The sequence below is a fragment of the Pan paniscus genome, chromosome 1 (assembly GCF_029289425.2).
Source record: "Pan paniscus chromosome 1, NHGRI_mPanPan1-v2.0_pri, whole genome shotgun sequence".
Taxonomy (NCBI): Eukaryota; Metazoa; Chordata; class Mammalia; order Primates; family Hominidae; genus Pan; species Pan paniscus.
Window position 1 is genome coordinate 203,178,206 of NC_073249.2, and position 20,185 is coordinate 203,198,390.

General features: G+C 45.9%; 1 protein-coding gene across 1 annotated transcript; it reads right to left on the reverse strand.

Moving 5' to 3' along the window:
- Positions 1–846: 846 nt before the first annotated feature.
- Positions 847–19,595, reverse strand: ELOA (elongin A). The gene is made up of 11 exons (XM_003810757.5): positions 19,329–19,595; positions 13,824–13,880; positions 12,953–13,059; positions 10,866–12,051; positions 10,378–10,489; positions 8,643–8,798; positions 8,438–8,535; positions 6,873–7,053; positions 6,511–6,622; positions 5,771–5,943; positions 847–3,403 (listed from the first exon to the last, which is right to left on the reverse strand). The coding sequence occupies exons 1-11, from the start codon at positions 19,479–19,481 to the stop codon at positions 3,342–3,344; spliced, it is 2,397 nt and encodes a 798-aa protein (XP_003810805.3). The 5' UTR covers positions 19,482–19,595; the 3' UTR covers positions 847–3,341.
- Between the last annotated feature and the right edge of the window lie 590 nt (positions 19,596–20,185).

The window sequence follows — 20,185 nt, forward strand, 5'->3', positions numbered from 1 at the left end:
TGTATCTTTTGTAGAGATAGAGTTTTGCCATGTTGCCAAGGCTGGTCTCGAACTCTTGAACTCCAGCAATCCACCCTCCTTGGCCTCCCAAAGTGTTGGGATTACAGGCATGAGCCACAGTCCCTCCTAACCCCCTACCGCTGCTTTTTTTTGAGACAAAAAAAGAGATGGGGTTTTGCCATGTTGCCCAGGCTGGTCTTGCTCTGTCACCTAGACTGGAGTGCAGTAGCATAATCACAGCTCACTGTAGCCTCGACCTCCCAAGCTCAAGTGATCCTCCCACCTCAGCCTTTCACATAGCTGGGACTATAGGTGCACCATCACACCTGGCTAATTTTTAATCTTTTTCTAGAGACAGGGTCTCAATATGTTGCTCAGGCTGGTCTTGAACTCTTGGGCTCAAGCAATCCTCCTGCCTCCGCCCTTCAGTGTTGGGATTACAGATATGAACCACCATGCCCGGCCCCATTTCACCCCTTTGAACCAGTTTCTAATTTTAAGATGGGCTTACCAGGGTTCCAAGTATAATAAGGGACAGTGCCTGTTCCCCACATATGCTGAGTTCCCGCCCTTTGCTCACAGAATTCTTTCCCCCTGAAATTCCTCTTCCTACTAAATTCGGCATCGTTTAAGGCCCAGCCCAAGGATGCTGATTAAGATCTCTGCCTTAGGAGGTTGCGGTGAGCTGAGATTGCCTCCTCCAGACGTCAGCCTAGGCAACAAGAGTGAAACTCCATCTCAAAAAAAAAAAAAAAAAACAAAAAAAACTCTGCCTTAAACAGTCCAAGAATCAGGCATTTTCTAACTTCTTTCCACTGATGCTGTAAGTAAGGAAGACACAGTATATGGAGTTTGTTTTTTATTTAGACATGGAATTTTCCTTTTCATATAACTTATCTAATTAAAATATTCATCTCGGTAGTTACCACAAAAAAGTAACATAGAAAATTGTATTTACATTTTGGGACCAAAATACAAATGAAGAGCAGGATGACACCTTGCTCCTTTCCCTCCCGCTTCCCAGAAAGAAAAAGCCCCAAAGAAACTGCTCAGTACACCAAGGATCACAAAAGGGTAATTTGTAATTTGGTGATTTGTATGTAGTGTAGCACAGAAAAAAAATTGCACAAGTTTTTCCATAAATGAGACCAAAGGTTCAAATTCATCCTGTGTCAGGTTCAAATTCATCCTGTGTCTGCTCTGCAGCCATTTTAGTAAGCTGGGCAAGGAGATCATTTAGAAATTGGGTTTTTCCTCTTTCCCCTGACTCTTCGCACCAAGTCACATCCTTGATGTAGATACTCTTGGGGGAGGGGAAAACATCTGGCTCTATGCAAACAGGGCTCATCAAAAATCTTTATGTGCCAAAATGGATACTGACATTGCTATGAACAAATCTGTTTTTTCTTCCCTCCCTGCCTAAAGACTCCTAATAAGGGAAATTAAATCATACACAACTGAATCTAAGATATGAAAAACTAGTTTCAATGACAAAGACTTGAACACACAGTTAAGAGATAAATTCAAGGTGGTAGACACCTAGAAAAAGCTATTCTAGGCAGCAGACATCTGGCACCTGACCCAAATGTTCATTTGGTTTCAGTTAAGAGGCTTCCTAATATTAGATTTGTGGGGCAGGCTAGGGATAGGGGTGGAATGGTGGTACAAGTAACCAAGAGAAGTAAAGTAATGCTTTACCCATTCAAAAATATAGCAAATTAAAACACAGTAACGTTTGTGTCCTGTCACAATAGGCACCCTGCACAGCAATACACACTGAACAATGTCGAGTTTCTGCTGAATAGACTTCCTACGTTGCTCTGGAATTCGAAGTTGGCCTAACTGAGGTCTCCAGTTACAGAAAACACTGGCTCTGTATCCTGGGCTTTGAGAATACTTGTCAGGCTGTCATACTTACCATCCCTTCAGTCTGCTTGTCAGGTTCCTTAAGGACGCATATCTCAAATGTATGGCATCTACCTCTACCTGGGTCACAACCAAGTGGGTTTCTACTAGATTGGTGTTCCTTGACAGCCAACAAGGGAGCTGACACTGCCCTCCTAAGTTCTGATCTTGCTCCTATTCAACTGGAACTTGATGGATCCCATGTGGTTTCCCCCATCCTGACGCTGTGGCTCAGACACTCTCCCTAAGCTGGTCCTTCCCTCCAAATCCTGCCTTAAACACACTCAGAAGGTAGAAAACACTTCAGCAGCAAAGTCCTCTTCCCAAGCCAACAGTTGTGTTCTTCCAATCACATGATCTTACCTTTTCAATAAAAGGCAAAACAAACCAATTTCCAACATAGCATTACAGCCTTTAAAACCATTCACTTCTCATAGTGATTCACAGAGAACAAGAGATTAAAGTGCTGGCTTTTAAATGTCTAAAGTTGCATTCAGGGCTACAAAAAGCCCTGCCATGTGTGTGTTTTTCCTTCATGGTGTTGAGGGGAAGGAAAGATAGGGAAGGGCAGTGGGGAGAAACCCTAAAATTTTCAATCAGAAACTGGAAATTGTAAAAGTGGGAGGTGGGGAGTTCTGTGCAAATCAATCTCCCAAGGTTCTGCGTCCTCTAGTGAGCCTCAAAGAAAAAAAAAAAAACAAAAAGGTGGGGACTCGCAAAAAGGATGAGGGAAAGGCTCCAGACCTACAGAGCACCTCCCTTAATAAATACCAGTTAGTGAGTAAGAAAGAGATGCACCTGCACAGGAATACACAGCAACACTGGGGAGGGCCTGAGGTGGAGTCCGCCGAGCACCCTGTCGCCCCACTGAGGCTCCCTTGGGGACAGGCGGTCTAGTGCTCATTCCTTGCCCTACGTGCAGCAGGTACTGTGCAGGCTCTGGAGATGCCCAGTCCTCTGTCTGGACCAGAGTCCACACAGAGCTGAGCTGGGGCAGGAGACTGGCTTTCACTAGGCTTTCATCTGATTTTAATAAGGACCTGGAAGATAAAAGGCTAAATGTGTGGTAGAGGACAAAAAACAAAAACAAACCTGGGGGATAATATAAATACAATCTGGGGGCAATATTTATTAATTAAAACTACGTCTTATAGTTTACAAAGATGCTAATGAACAACAAAAGTATAATTGACCTTTAAAATCCTCAGTGAGACAGAGGCTTCACATCTTCTTCAGAATTCTAAAGTGTGCTCCAGGCAGGGAGGCGGGGCTGTGGCACGCAGGTTCCCAGGGGCAGCACCTGCAGACTGCAGGACTCGGAGACCAAAAGGATCCACAAAGCAAGACTCCAGTCTCCTGTAGAATTCCATTCCCCAACCCCCACTGTCCTTGTATTCCTGCCTCCCCAGATTCCATTTCCAAGGCAAGTCCTCAGTTTATCGTCGGGAGAATCTGTTCTTGAAAGCTTTAATTGTCTTGGCCATCATTGGGGCAATTTCTGTGAAAAGAGAAACAAGGCAGCTGTCTCAGATCTGTGGCGGCTTAGACACACCCCCAGTAGTTTACAGTCAAAGCCAGCTCTGCTATTCTTGGCTGTGCACCACCAGGCAGAGATACAAGTAGTAACTATCTCCTCTGTTCACAATGCAATAAAAGCAACAGCACAGAGCAGACACTTTCGGAGGACCTGCCAGGGGCATAACCACCACTCTCTCTAACCACCTGCACCAAGGCTCAGAGAGCCTGGCCAACTTGCCCATGGTTGTACAGTAAGGTACTGAATTACAATTCAATCTGTCAGACTTTCTTGTTTTTATTTTTGTAAGGAGAGTCTCACTCTGTCACCCTGGCTAGGGTGCACTGGCACAATCACAGCACACTGTAGCCTCTACCTCCTAGACTCCAGAGTAGCTGAGACTACAGGAGTGTGCCACCATGCCTGGCTAATTTTTTTTATTTTCTGTAGAGTCAGGGTCTCACTATGTTGCTCAGGCTGGTCTCGATCTCCTGGGCTCAAGCACCCTCCTACCCCAGCCTCCCAAAGTGCTGGGATTACAGGTGTGTGTGAACCACTGTGCCCCGGCCCTTGCCAGACTCTAAAGGCCATACTCAGTCATAACTTAACTTTGCCTCACAAATAGCCAAACCAGTAAACAGCACGTCTACCTCCAATCTGTCCAGTGCAGAAACAGGTCTAAGGTGGCTATGCAAGTACTGCCTAAGGAAGGCCAGCCTGCCTCCTGAATGGTTCATCTGAGCATAGCTGTAGCTCAAGCCAGGACTCCCACCCTCCCATGGGCCCTGCAATTAATACAGAATAAGACTTAAGTTAGGACATCCCCTTAGGATACTGGGGATAGTCTATGGTAATAAAGTTAACAAAATACAAAATAGACGCAACTAGATATAAAGAATAAATATTTGGAAGACCCGGCCAGGCATGGTGGTTCACGCTGGTAATCCCAGGACTTTGGGAGGCTGAGGCAGGCGAATCACAAGGTCAGGAGATCGAGACCAGCCTGGCCAACAGGGTGAAACCCCGTCTCTACTAAAAATACAAAAAATTAGCTGGGCTTAGTGGCGGGCACCTGTAATCCCAGCTACTTGGGAGGCTGAGGCAGGAGAATCGCTTGAACCTGGGAGGTGGAGGTTGCAGTGAGCCGAGATCACGCCACTGTACTCCAGCCCAGGCGACAGAGTGAGACTCTGTCTCCAAAAAAAAAAAAAAAAAAAAAAAAAATTGGAAGACCCAATTAGATATAAAGAATAAATATTTGGAAGCTAGAGTTATAAGACTATAAAAAAACAGTAAGAGGGCCTGTCATTTAGCTGTTAATATTAGTAATTATGAACACTGTGGTATTGCCTAGAGAAGTCAGTTTATATTTAGGTGAAAAAAGAAGAGTGCCAAAATGGTCATTCACAATGATATTTATTTATTTATTTAGAGACAGTGTCTCACTCTGTCATCCAGGCTGGAGGGCAGTGGCACAATCCCGGCTCACTGCAACCTCTGCCTCCCAGGTTCAAGCAATTCTCCTGTCTCAGCCACCCGAGTACCTGAGATTATAGGCACGTGCCACCATGGTGGGCTAATTTTTCTATTTTTAATAGAGACAGGGACCATGCCTGGCCAGATACTATTTTCTACTTTCACTTTTTTTTTTTTTTTTTTTTTCCCAGAGACAGGGTAGGCCGGGCACGGTGGCTCACGCCTGTAATCCCAGCACTTGGGAGGCCAAGGCGGGCAGATCGCGAGGTCAGGAGATCGAGACCATCCTGGCTAACATGGTGAAACCCCGTCTCTACTAAAAAATAGAAAAAATTAGGTGGGCATGGTGGTGGGCACCTGTAGTTCTAGCTACTTGGGAGGCTGAGGCAGGAGAATGGCATGAACCTGGAAGGCAGAGCTTGCAGTGAGCTGAGATCGTGCCACTGCACTCCAGCCTGGGTGACAGAGCGAGACTCAATCTCAAAAAACCCTCCCACCTCAGTCTCCTGAGTAGCTGGGACTACACGTGTGTACCACTATGCCCTATTTTTTAATTTTTTGTAGAGGGTCTCATTATGTTGTCCAGGCTGGTCTTGAACTCCTGGATTCAAGGGATCCTCCTGCCTCAGCCTGCCAAAGTGCTGGGATTACAGGCATGAGCCACTGCACCCAGACTCACTATAATTATTTAAGAGATATAATGCACTATGGACAAAGCAGGGGGAAGGAGGGACTGACATTCAGACCAGCTATGTGCAAGGCATCATGCACACGCAACATGCAGTCCACAAAATGTAATACAGTGAATAATGACATTGAGAGTTAAAAACTAGTGCTGAAATAATATTTGAGCAGGAACTCCAAGTTACTTACTCTTCACAGTGGGTTTCCTAGGATCATAGGAAACAGTGCTGCTGACCACTGGTGCCAAGTGGGCACTGCTGGTGCTTGGGCCATCATAGGCCGGCTCCTCAGGGCTGGGGTTAAAGCTGTTGCTACTGGAGGAAGCATGGCTGCTTCCCGTGGGGTACGGAGCTGGCTTGATCCTGCAACACAGGACAACACTGGTTAGGCATGAGCACAAGAAATCTGCCCTGAGCACGAACAGCCTGAAGCTGGCCTGTGTGAGGATGACTCACCCTGTTTGTGGCTTTGACCAGTGGACCCTATCACCCTGGATTCTGGTGGTGGCTCAGAGATGTCTCCATTATCCTTTCAGAATAAATGATAATCTCAACTAACTTTTCACTGTTTTGGTATAAATCTGTATTTTGAAAAGGCTAATGTGGCTTAGACAAAATAACAATCATTGCAGAAATGTGTTTTTTGTTTAGATGGGAAAAGGGAAAGCATAAGGGAATGTTTCCCATAAGCCAGGCTTTGCTCTCCATTTAATCTTGACTACCCTAGGGCAGGGGTAATTATCACCTTGCACTGCAGTCCAAGAAGCGGAGGCTGAGGGAGGTGAGGGAAGTGCTGAGCTGATGAGGTCTGCCTCCAGAGCCCACAGTCTGCACTGCCTCACTTTCACCAAAAGCAATTTGCTTCCTGCCGCTATGGCTACCTCTAAGGGTTGATAGCACACAAAAGCCAGGTAAGAACACAGATCTTACTTGATTTTCTCAGGGATAGCTGCTCCTCCCGTTCCAAACTTTTCCTGCCTCCTCCGGACGTCACGAGGTGGCTTGGCCACAGAGTTGACAAAGGCCATCTTTGCTTGTCGGCCTGTGGAATTATGGAGATGAACATCTGCCTTCTTGAGCAGAGATGCTACTGTTATTTAAATAATCCACGGGCTTTTCGAGTGCCCTGAAACCCCACTTGTAGGGTAGAATGGGTGGTGGCAGAAGAAATACCCACCCTGCTACCTGATGTAGGGGCAAGCAGTCCTACACCAGCCAAGCCCACCAACACCCTGCTATTGACCAGAACACTCATCCTGCCAGTTCTCCCCCAGCTCTCCCGTCTCTGTTACCTTTGGGCTTATTGGCATGTGCGAACTGGATATTCTTTGTTAGTACTCGTAGCCGCTGCTCTCGGGCGTCCTGAAGCCGCAGGTACATCTCTCGCCACGACTCATACTCTTCGGGTCTTTCTTCCTTAAAATCTCGGTGACAATGAACTTTCCATAATTGATCTGTTTCTTCAATTAATACCTGAAACCAGAACCAGGACATCATTTGTGTACAAGCACTTTTCCATATTTTTTTTTTTTTTTGGAGACAGAGTCTTGCTCTGTCGCGTAGACTGCAGTGCAGTGGTGCAATTTTGGTTCACTGCAACCCTTGCCTCCTGGGTTCAAGCGATTCTCATGCCTCAGCCTCCCAAGTAGCCAGGACTACAGGTGCTTACCACCACGCCCAGCTATTTTATATTTTCAGTAGAGACGGGGTTTTGCCATGTTGTCCAGGCTGGTCTCGAACTCCTGACCTCAGATAATCCGCCCACCTTGGCCTCCCAGAGTGCTGGGATTACAGGCGTGTGTCACCATGCCCAGCCCCATATCTTTTTCTGATTATTTAATTACCTAGGAGTGACCAGTTTCCCAAAAATTTTTTGGTCTTCATCTTAGTAGTATGTTAAAATACCACAATTCTAGGAAAAAAATAACTCACTAAATTTTAAAAATGCGAAGTGTGAGGCACTATGCTAGTTGCTTTTGGTGGCTGTGACAGAATATCACAAAAATTTGTGTAACATCAGTCTTTTCCTTTAGAAAATCAGCAAAGGGTAGAACTGCGATCAAGTCAAATCAGGTACTTCCCAACACTACGCTGAACTGTGATGGCAAAGGGGCAACCTAAGAAGGATGTTAAGTTATTGGCCAGGCACGTTGGCTCATGCCTGTAATCCCAGCACTTCAGGAGGCCAAGAGTCTGAGAGTCCATCTCTCTAAAAAATAAAAATATTAGCCAGGTGTGGTGGTATGTGCCTGTAGTCCCAGCTACTTGGGAGGATCACTTAAGCCCAGGAGTTCAAGGATGCAGTAAGCCATGATTAGGCCTCTGTACTGCAGTCGAAGCAACAGAGGTAGACCCTGTCTCCAAAAAAAAAAAAAAAAAGGTGTTAGGTCATAGAACTTTCAGAATTAAAGAGAGACAGCTGATGCAATCAAATGTGTATGCCCTACATCCTAAGGAGGATTCTGGATAAATCTTGATGTTTCTTAAGAGACATCCAGCCAATCACCAGATGTCAGAGTGTCAACACAAAGTGCTTTCCCCGCCCTGGGTCCCAGCTACTCTGCTGCCAGAATTCTCCCTTTACCTTCATGACTAGGCAAGCTCAAGGGAGATGTTAAGTGTTTTTCTTCTCCCTTTGAATCTCACCCTGATCCTAGCCCAAGAGGCCCACTTAAGGTGCCAGGAGCAAGTGCTAATAACATGCTTGTTTAAAGGCCCAGTGGCAAACCAAATATATCCAGAACAATGCTCTGACCACTGATCTGCCCTTCAGCCACAGCGGAGTCACAGGGACAAAGCTATTTCTGGAGGTACAAGCCAGAAAACTGCCCTCTTCCCACCCAAACAGAATACTCACATGATTGTATTCCTCTATGCGATACAGCTGATCAGGTGTACACCTCTCCAAAACGGGTTCAAGAACAGAGTATGGGACTCCTCCCACTTCAAAGATTGCTGCAGAGAAACCAAAGGTGAAGACACTGAGTAGCAGCCAAGCCACCCAGTGATAAGGTCCAAGTGCTACAATGTGCTTGAGAGCTAGAGAGAAGCGTGTGACTTACAATCGATGTTGTTTTTAAGTACTCGGATGCACTGCTGGTGCAAGGTCATCATTTTAGGGAGATAGGCACACTTGGAACCAGAATACACCTGCATCTTAGAATTCATTCTGCGCCCAGTAAATCCAGCTTCTTCTTCTTCCTGGGGTGAAGAGAACGCTATAGGGCAAGAAAAACACAAAAGGCCCTAAGTGATCCAGTGAAAACTCTCCTCCTACCCCCTTCAGCCTCCTACTTCCCTTTCCCAATGGCAATCCACGCTACAGATTTTTGTAGATCCTTCCAGAGAATTTAAAAATAAGCTCCTGTAATCCCAGCACTTTAGGAGGCCAAGGCAGATGAATCATCTGAGGTCAAGAGTTCGAGATCGGCCTGCCCAACATGCAACTGTAGTCCCAGCTACTCAGGAGGCTGAGGCAGAGGAATTGCTTGAACCTAGGAGGTGGAGGCTGCAGTGAGCCAAGATGGAGCTACTGCACTCCAGCCTGGGCAACACAGCAAGACTCTCAACAGCAACAACAACAAAAAGCAAATGTATCTTATTCCTTTTAAGCCAATTAATCAATTAATAACATACTCACTACATACATTGCTTTTCTTCATTTGCCACATCTGAGATCATTCCATGTCAGTGCATAGACTTTCCACATTTTTTTTTTACTGTGGCATAGGATGCCACTGTGTAGATGAACCATGATTTATCTGTTAGTCTCCTGCTGATAGACCCTTATGTGGCTTCTACTTCTTTTGCTATGAAAATTAGACATTTTTTTCTTTCAGACAAAAATCCTATGTAACACATAGGATAAAGGGCTGCTAATAACAGCAGCAGCAATTTACTGAACAATTACTATGTGATAAACCCAGAGCAAAAAGGCATCACTTCTGAATTCATTAAACTGAGCCCTATGGGGCAGATACCATTATGACTCCCATTTACACAATATATACAACTAAGGTCCAAAGAAATTAAGATATTTCTCAAGGTCATATAACTTGCAGAAACCAGAGTTGGGATTCAAACCCAAGCCATCAAACTTCAGAGTCTATGCACTTAGGAAATGCATCAAAAATCTGATGTTATGGTGATAGTTTTTTTGTTTGTTTTTGAAACAGTCTTGCTCTGTCACCCAAGCTAGAGTGCAGTGATGCAATCATAGCTCACTGCAGCCTTGAACTCCTGGGCTCAAGTGATACTCCCACCTCAGCCTACCGAGTACCTGGGATGTGCCACCATGCCTGGCTACTTTTTTTCTCTTGTAGAGACAGCATCTTGCTGTGTTGACCAGGGTGGTTTAGAACTCCTTTTTTTTGAAATAGAGTTTCCCTCTTGTTGCCCAGGCTTGAGTGCAATGGCGTAATCTCGGCCCACTGCAACCTCCACCTCCCAGGTTCAAGCAATTCTCCTGCCTCAGCCTCCGGAGTAGCTGGGATTACAGGCACGCACCACCATGCCTGGCTAATTTTTGTATTTTTAGTAGAGACAGGGTTTCACCATGTTGGCCAGGCTGATCTCGAACTTCTTACCTAAGGTGATCTGCCCGCCTCGGCCTCCCAAAATGCTGGGATTACAGGAGTGAGCCACCAAGCCTGGTTGGTTTAGAACCCTTGGCCACAAGCAATCCTCTTACCTCGGCCTCCCAAAGTGCTGGAATTATAGGTGTGAGCCACTGTACCCTGCCTTGAATGAATTTTTAAATCTTTTTCCCATTAAGAAAAAGAAGATATAGAAAATTACCTTTTCGCTTTGGCTGGAAGGAGGATATCAGCTCGAGGGAAGGCAGTGGACGGTAATTGGCCTGTATCGCGGGTAACGGGAGGTCTGGCAACACTGGCAACACATCAGGCACCTGCAGGGGACAGACCCATGGGTGGAGAGTCAGTGAGTACGAGCACAGCTCTCTTTCCTACAGTCTATTCCCAGGAGCATTAACTGGACATCTTGCACAGGAAGATCCAGGTTGGAGGGGGCCACAGTCATGTCTGACACCACCTCAGTCAGGAAATAAATACAGATGAGCCCATCACAAGAGAATAATGCAGAAAATTCTTATTTGCGGTACCATATACCCTGACAACCAGTGAAGCCCAGAGGAAATTACTGCACACTGAAATTCAACATGCCCCCCAAAAGCAAGCTAAGGAAAACAGTGGCAGGGCAATCCTCTGAGCTCTGCAGGGCCAGGTGCTCTGGGTGGGAAGCCACCAAGGGGCTGAAGGGGTTACCTTTCTCAGCTTGGCTAAATCAGCTCCAGCCGGCTTCTCTGACTTGGTTTTGTTCACCTTGGGTAATTTCTGAACTGAGTCCAAGTTTTTACCAGTGCTTTTAGAGTCATTTTTTTTAAGTCCTTTATCTCCAAGTGCTGTGGCTGAAGTTTTCACAATCTTTTTCTTTTTCTTCCGGGGCTGGTCATAGCTGAGGTAGGATTCGAAAGACATGGTTGGCTGCTCGAATTCATCCTCCATATCTGTCTCCTCAACTTTAGGGAGGGAGCCCAGTGACTTTCTATCCGAATTAGTTTTGACTTTCCCTTCTGGAGTCTTTACGTTGTTAGAACCCTTCTCTTTTACCTTGGGCAACAGGTCTCCTGCTCCTTTTCCTGTGTCAAAGCTGTCCAGACCTTGCTTGCTTTTGTCCAATTTGGCTTTCTCTGGGTCTCTGTGCTTTGGCTTTTTCAGGTGGTTGTCTGAAGCGGCCTCTGAGGGAGGCAAACACTTCTTCTTCAGGCTGCTGCCCTCTCTGTCCTTCTCTTTCTTTACGCCACTAGAGGGCGGTTTCTCCCTTGCACTGTCCCCTGAGGGTGGCCTTCGGTTCTCCTCTTTGGAGAGGGCCTTGTGTGATTTCTCTCTGCTCACCACAGAGGCCTTCTCATCACTCTTGGCATCCACGGGGCGTTTGTCCTTGTGGGAAGATTTGTGCTCCTTGTTTTGACTCACAACCCCTTTCCCATGGGGTTCACCCAGGTGTCGTTCTTGGCTGGCCCCCAGTCTGTCCTGAAAGGCATTGCTGTGGCCTTTCCCAGGCTTCTGGTGTGAAACAATGGGCTCCTGGTCCTCCTCCAGGGATCTGTAGTGGTCGACGTACATCTGATGAGGACTGGTACAAGATGGAGGGGATTGAACATGGCCATAATCAGAAGACTCAGGGTCTGAAGAGTAAGTTGGTGACATTCTGTGACACCTCTTTCTCTCGTCTCTCCTCTCATGACCGTGAGACACTTTGTGAGGTCTCTCGAGCTCCGAGAGTTTCCTATGTTTCTTCTGCCTGTGGTCAGGGCTATAGGATCGGCTCCCTGTGGCTTTCCAGGTTTCTTGGTAGTCCCCCTCCATCTCCTCCTCCTTCTGCAGGGCATCCCGAGGGCGCTTTCGGGAATTGCTCTTCTCAAAGTCCTGTTCATCAGGCTCAGCATTTCTAAAATAAAAGAAAAAGCAGACAAAGTAGGTCTAAATCTTGCTTCTTGAGGGACAAAGTCACAGAATCTGAACTCACCAAAGAAGTGAAGATGCAGAGTTAGAAACAACAAGGTCTTAAGAAGAAGATAAGTAGGTTATGCTTAAAGATACTCAAATCTTAAAACTGGGAAAACCCAAATGAGAAATGGTGAGTTTAACCACAAGATGCAAAGATCAAACATCTCACATACATGAAAACGTGGAGATTTATTAAAACATGGGGACATGTTTAATTTGTTATATAAAATGGGGGCTGCTCATTATTTATCTAGTTCACAACTTAAAAAAATGCCATTTAAGGAGCAGTTAGAAAGAAACATACCAGGCCAGGCGCAGTGGCTCACGCCTGTAATCCCAGCACTTTGGGAGGCCGAGGTGGGCAGATCACGAGGTCAGGAGATCAAAACCATCCTATCCTGGCTAATACGGCGAAACCCTGTCTCTATTAAAAATACAAAAAATTAGCTGGGCGTGGTGGCAGGTGCCTTTGGTCCCAGCTACTCAGGAGGCTGAGGCAGGAGAATGGCGTGAACCCGGGAGGCGGAGCTTGCAGTGAGCCGAGATCACGCCACTGCACTCCAGCCTGGGCAACAGAGCGAGACTCCGTCTCAAAAAAAAAAAAAAAAAAAAAAAAAAAAGAAACGTACCAAAATGTTCATAACGTTTGTCTTTGCGTGATAGAAATAGGAAATTTTGATTTCTATTTTTAATATTTTCTAATATTCTACAATGATCATGGATTATTTTTTATAATTGAGGCAAAACAATTTCAGAAGGCAAAAGAGAAATAATAAAGAAAACCTTTTCTATCTGTAAATTTAACCATGAAATTGAACAAACCTAAAGAGAAATGTTCTTACCGTTCCACAGGAACCAGCTTCTTCCACTGGGCCACTAGGTCCCTGGCAAAGCTTCCAACATGCTCGTGTTTTCGCAAGCTATTTACTGTTTTCCCAACCCCAGTCTCCTAAAATTTGACAAAGTAATTGTTAGAGGGTTCTGGAACTAGGCTAACGTTTTTCTAAAGAAATAAGGCTTTCTACTTTGAGAAACTCAACAAGCAATACTTCCTTCCTACAACATACCCTGCAAATCTTAACACTAAATTACTTTGTGTCTATGCCCCAAATCTCTAATGACACACAGTAGCAAAGTGTACCAAGTTCAGAACTTTAATAACAAGAGTGATTAGGGCAGGTGTTAGGCACTAAGATAAGAGCTTTGCAGACAGTTCTGAATCAGTCTTTACAATAACTCTGTGAAGCAGGAATCAGACCCATTTTACATAGGAGCAGCCTAAAGTCATAGAACTCAGATTTGAATCTGGGACTAGTTGATGCCAAAGTCAATGTTCTTTTAATTCTAATTTTGAAATAAAGTCATTTAACAATATTCACCATTTTAACTAAAGTACATAATTCAGTGGTTTCCAGAACATTCACAATATTGTATAACCATTATAACCATCTAATTCCAGAACATTTACATTACCCTAAAAAGAAATCCTGTTCCTCCCAATTCTCCTAGCCCCTGGCAACCACTAATCTACTTTCTGTCTATGGATTTGCCTATTCTGGACATTTCATATAAATGGAATCAGACCATATATGGCCTTTTGTGTCTGGTTTCTTTCACTTCCAAAGCCCATACTTGTAACCTTATTCTACACATTCTCCAGTGAGAAGGGAATGGGATATCATTATATAATATTTAAAGTCACACAGTTCTTACCGCAAGAATGTCTACTGTAATAGGCAGGGTGGAGAGTTTCTTCAAATATTTCAACAGCTGCAGAGAAGAAAACATTAATTTCAATAGTCATATTCACTTTAACAAGAATATCTGATTATTAAGTGCTTAGTGCTAACCATTTACAGTAATGAGTATAAGTATTATGCCTATTTACAGTAATAAGTAATATCCCTATTTTACAAGTATGAAAATAGGCTCATAAAAGTTATGTTTCTTGTCCCAAGATTCAAGTGGGGCAAGATTCACTCAGGTCTGTGGCTTTAGATTCCCTGCTTTCAACCACTGTGCTACACCAAGGGGAAATAAGATGTAGAGAAGAGAATCAAAACTTACCAACTCTGATAAAAGCCATCAACAACTATCATTTTTGCCCTAGTTTTGATAGAATTTATGAGAAAGGTACCAATTTTAGGGGAATTACCCATGGACCTGGCACAGAGGAAGTAAAAGGAAGAAAAAGCCTCTACAGGAAAAGACCATCATGTTTCCAGAAGGGCCACAGTGTTTAACAGAATTGTTTTCTTCTACATAAGTGTAAAGCCAAGAGTAATTTCAAGTTGCCAGAATCAGAGCTTGGATGTTAACGGTGGACACAAAATGCCTGGGTAGATTAGAAAAGTGATCTGGGTTTGACCACATTTCCTTCCTATAGTTCCTAAAACTAGGTCAAAATCAGTACAGCAGAGCTGTTAAGATGGAGTTCTGGAGTCAGAGACAGGCTTGACAGTCTGGCTTTGTCACTCCTTGATGAGTGATCTCGAATAAGTCAAAAACCTCCCCAAACTTCAGTTACTTCATCTGCAAAATAGGAACTTGGTCCTGTCTCTACTTCACAAACTATGAGGATTCAGAGACAAACCATGTGCAGTCCTTAGTCATAGTGTCTAGAACACTATGAAAGCTCACTAAATACTTATCATTTCATTCATCGACTGACAGCTTTCAGCGTTCTGCCCTTGATCTTCAACCAGATATTCCTCAGCCAATTCCTACTTGCTCTAACAAAAGTTATGACTGGCCAAACCTTTCTCTAGGAAATGTCTACGTGTATCTAAACATACTTACCATACAAGGAGTGCTTCAAAATACAAGTAGTTTAAAATAGATAACTGTGGTTACCTTTGCATTTAAATATTATATAACAAGATCTGCTCTTTTACCATGTGTGGCCCAGACTATAATTGGTATGCCATATTGCTATTAGGTGGAGTAACAAGTCTGTTTTTCTGGTCATTCTACTTCAATCATTACTTAACATGGTCACCAGACAGAGCAATTGGATCACAAGTGATAATCTTGAGATCAAGTAAGAGGCCAAGTGGCATATCTAGGGAGTTTCACCTTCATAGTTGAGTGAAAATTATCCCCCACTTCAAATCCTATCACCACCATCATCCAACTCAGGAAAAATTTTGTGTTTCTTGCCACCCAAGCTATGGGTGCAAAGACTAATGTCAATTCCTTCACTTAAAGGAAAATTTTAAATCACTGAAAAGGTCAAAAACAAGTGGTTCTCTCATAATGCCATTCCTTGGACGGGGTAGGTTGGGAATATTCACATACCATCTACTGTGTGTCAGCTACTACACTAAGCTCTTACACATGTTACCTCATTTCATTCCCACTAACCAACTCTATAAAGTGGATGTTATTCTCCCCATTTTACAGATATTGCAACTGAACCCAATCAGGTTAGGTAACTTGCTTAACAAGCTGGAAAGTCAAATGTGTCTACTACAGTTAAGTAAAGCCAGGAGAAGCATCCAACATCAGAACACTGTCCTTAGGAAATGAAAATAGAGCGGCAGCACATATACTTCTTAGCATACTTGCAAGAAAGCAGAAAAACTCCTCCTGTGATGTCATTAGACAGTTCAGAACCCACATAGTAAAGGAGGTCACCAAGGGGACAAAGGTGTCCCAGGACCTCTACAAAGCCAACATATAAGGATGAGGCTGGAAGTCACTGTGGGTGTGTTTATCTCAAAGCCTAGCACTAACTGGAAGAACAAATCCTGTCTTTCTGCTTTACTTTGGGTTATTAGGGGAGATTTAAAAGCAGACAAAACTAAAACCCTCAAGATTTTCAGACTCATTTAGTCTAACACAAGAGAAAAAAGGACTTCACAACCCCTCTATTTTCAGTAAATTTCAAGAAAGAACAAAGCAATAACAAGGCAAAGGCACATTGGGCATCCTCAGGTGGATCGAAACTTGCTGTTATCAAACAAGGTACCAACTGTAGAGCTTGTAAGAACTGGTAACAGGCAACTGAGAAATATCAAACATTTGCGGGGTACATGTTGAGGCATCTCAGTTGTCCCCTGTACAATCCTTCAACCCAAAAAAGCAAAAAATATTTTTAATGTCACCTGCCATCAAAATGTTCTTGGTAGCCTTCACAGTGAAAATGTAACACAGGACAAGGACCTTTTTTTTTTTTTTTTTTTTTGGAGATGGAGTTTTGCTCTTGTTGTCCAGGCTGGAGTGCAATGGTGCCATCTCGGCTCACTGCAACCTCCGCCTCCTGGGTTCAAGAGATTCTCCTGTCTCAGCCTCCCGAGTAGCTGGGATTACAGGCACCACCACCATGACCAACTAATTTTTTTATTTTTAGTAGAGATGGGGTTTCATCATGTTGGCCAGGCTGGTCTCGAACTCTTGACCTCAGATGATCCACCCCTCTTGGCCTCCCAAAGTGCTGTGATTACAAGCATGAGCCACTGCGCCCGACCAACTGTGTGTGTGTGTGTGTGTGTGTGTTTTTTTTTTTTTTTGAGACGGAGTTTCGCTCTTGTTGCCCAGGCTGGAGTGCAATGGCGCGATCTCAGCTCGCTGCAACCTCTGCCTCCCGGGTTCGAGTGTTCTCCTGCCTCAGCCTCCCGAGCAGCTGGGATTACAGGCGCCTGCCACCACACCCGGCTAATTTTCGTACTTTTAGTAGAGAAGGGGTTTCACCATGTTGGCCAGGCTGGTCTCGAACTCCTGATCTCAGGTGATCTACTCACCTCGGCCTCCCAAAGTGCTGGGATTACAGGCGTGAGCCACTGCACTCGGCCTAAGGACAGGTAATTTTTATCAGCCATGAACTATGAAACATAAAAACAGAAACCAAGTGGTCCTAGGCTGCTGATACCTTCTCCCTCAAGTGAGCCAAGATAACAGATGAAAAAGTGAAAACAGAGTTACAGCAATGTCTAATACCAAAAAATCCATGAACACAGGTGTGGAATCAAACCCTTGGCTAATAATGGTTTGAAAGCAAGATCTGGTTGTAAATTCAACAGGGCTATATAATCATCTTGCAATTTCACATACAACCTGTAGGAGCTTGTTAGGTTACCAGAAGGTTGAGAGGAACAAGGCCAACATGACAGCTTGCAATTTTCCCTCTGCAGTTAACTCATATCTGAATGCCAACTATTATGCCCTTTGCAAAAATGATCTCCCAACATTTTCTCATCTTCATGATGCTCACTTCACAAAGCAAAGCTAGAAGTTCAGGGTGATTTTCTATCTAGAAAGAGCCCAAATCCTCAAAAAAAAAAAAAATCATTAATAGTTCAACTAGGTTGAGGTGGAATAAGCCTTTTCCTAATTTTGTATTTCATGCAAATCAACTAATAGAAAAACTACTTCCAAATCTAAATTCTAGTTAAAAAAAAAATGACTGTAGACACTACATAGAACATTTTTATCTGACAGAAATAAAGAACAAATAGTGGGTAGTTATTATATGGCATTGCTTTAAGGTATCAAACGTCAGTCACAGATCTTACAGTGTTCAGGAAAACAAACTAGTACTAAAAAATAATGACCATTTATTAGATGTCCACAAGGGGTTACTGTAAAAAGAAACTTGTAAGTATGCCTGACCACTAGGTACGGTACTGAAGCTGCAACAGAAAACATGGCACAATGAAAGCATTTTAAGTTTTCCCAGATTTGTAACTAAAATGGCTTCCTGAAGAAGTGAATCTTCGAGCTAGGTATGAACGAAGAGCCTTAAAAAGTGGTCTGATGGTGAGAGGCTGTGTACGGCCTTTGGAATTGCAGAAACCCTACCTCCAACAGGCTAGAACAAGGTAAAGAGAAAGTGGCTCTTCAAGAAAAAAAACCCCAAAGAATGACGATTGGTTTTCTGAGCACTGACTTTCAGCCTGGTACCTTAGCCTTTCAGGTTAGTCCTAGGAAGCAGCAGGTGAGGAAGAGGCTCAGCAGAGCAGTTCCCCCACGGCCCTAGCGCTCCCTCCACGACTTCCTTTATCACCAGGACTGAGCTCCAACTCCTAGAACTGACCGCCCCGGCCAGAATGATGACGGAGAATGCCAAACACGTAAGTGCTTTTTCATCGTTGTATTTCCACTTAAAAAATCCTGACAGCTGAGTTCAAGACCAGCCTGGCCAAGAAGGTGAAACCCTGTCTCTACTAAAAATACAAAAATTAGCCAGGCGTGGTGGCGGGCGCCTACAATACCAGCTACTCGGGAGGCTGAGGCAGACAATTGCCTGAACCCGGGAGACGGAGGTTGCAGTGAGCCGAGATCGCGCCACTGCACTCCAGCCTGGGCGACCAGAGCAAGACTCGCCTCAAAAAAAAAAGAGAAAAAAAAAATCCTGACAACCACCAGACTGTCTCCTGGAGACCAGAGAAGTGAGTGACAGAAAGATGAAAAGGTACAAGAACGCGTTAAACTTAATGTTCAGTTTGTACAATAAACAACAAAAACTAGTTAACTACAATTAAAAATGGTTGTCCCTCACTCGAACAACGAGAAACGGTAGCTCTTACCTTCCTATTAATGGCCAAAAGGAAACCTAGCTGCGACTTCCAACCCCGGGCCCCCGCCTCTTTTTCAATTCCAACCTAAGTTTTCAGGAGTATGCTTAGGTGACGCGAGGCTTTATTCTGTTTTGAAAGGGATTCACTGAGAAAGCGAAAAGTCCACGCTCTGATATCCAGCCGGAGAGTAGTAACCGCGTCTCCGAGAGGCGCGACCACACCGCGAGTCCAGGCTCCGCAGCGTTCGGGCGCCCGTCTTCTCCTCCCAGCGAACACGCACCCGCCGGGGAGTCCGCGCCGCTCCGCGGGGAGCCGGGCACCAGCGCAGGCACCGGGAGGCCAACGAGGCGGCGGCCAGCGCCCTCCCGCCCCGGGCACGCTCTCCCGCAGGAAACAGCTGGCTCGGGACGCCACGGAGCGCCTCTGGGAGGAAGCGCTAGGCACGCGGTGTCCGCACCGGGCGCGCCCCCATCCCGGGCCCGTGAGGGAGGGGGAGCGGCCGGGGCCCCGCGTCCCGACGCCCGACGCACAGGGTCCCAACGCGCGGGCAGCGGTCAATGGCCGCGAACTTCACGACCCCAGCCCCGCGGGGCCTGGCTCAGGGTCCCAGCCCCCGAACCCCGCCGCGCTCGGGCCGCGACCGTTACGGGGCCCTCACCGACCCAACGCCCATCCCGCTACGCGCCGCCCCCTCGCTCACCTTCTTAGGGTCCGGGTTCGCGGCCAGGCGCGCCTGCAGCTTCTCCACAACTTGGAGCGCCGACTCCGCCGCCATCGCTGTCACTGGCGCGGCCTCCTCGCCGGAACTGGGCTCGCGTCGCGTCCTCGGGCCGCAGCTCCGCCCTCCGTGCATCCCCGGCGGAGACGGAAGCGCGCCTGGCCCCTTCCGGGCCTCGGCTCCGGTGTGTGGGGGGCGGCGGGCTGCAGGCTCCGCCCCCAGGGCCCGCTCCCCAGCGCCCACCCGGCGGCCGCGCACTCCTCGCGCCCCGGGCCCAAGTGTGCGCGCTGGGGACTGGGGACTGCTCGGGCCGTACGCGCCTCCGCCGCCTGCACCTCCGCTCCCGGTGCTCGCGTGCTGAGCCCAAGCCTGGAAGACCTCTCCAGGGTCTACTTCAAGACGGAATGAGGCCACCGCGCCAGACCCTGGCCTTATAAATGCCAATGCTTTCTCCCGCCTGGGGCTTAGCCACGCCCTAATCAACACCCTGTCAGGGGTCCCGGGCTGGTGCCCAGGACTAGGAGTCCGCAGGCACCCGCGGTAGCAGCCACCCTAGGCTGAGCACACGATGCGTCAGTAGTTAGACTATCTTTTCCAGCCTCAGTACAACCTGATGAAACGAGTTTCATGATCTTCATTTTACAAATGAGGAAACTGAGGTTCAGGGAGACCAAATTAACTTGCAGATGGCCGCAGGACAGGAAAGAACTGAAAATGGAACCTGAATCTAAGAAGTCTAGGACCATTGTGAGCGCACATTTCTGAACAGGTCGAGGAATTGAGGCCCAGAGAAAGGGATTTTTCAAAATCCAAACAGCTTAGTTCCTTCCATGAGGCAA

What these genes read in the sequence shown, in the direction of transcription:
- ELOA (XM_003810757.5), bottom strand. Translation starts at nt 19,481, where the DNA reads ATGCACGGAGGGCGGAGCTGCGGCCCGAGGACGCGACGCGAGCCCAGT. An exon ending in TTACAGTAGACATTCTTGCG is followed by an intron (nt 13,060 to 13,823) that starts GTAAGAACTGTG and finishes GTCAAATTTTAG; the next exon opens with GAGACTGGGGTTGGGAAAAC. An exon ending in AAGCTGGTTCCTGTGGAACG is followed by an intron (nt 12,052 to 12,952) that starts GTAAGAACATTT and finishes CTTTTATTTTAG; the next exon opens with AAATGCTGAGCCTGATGAAC.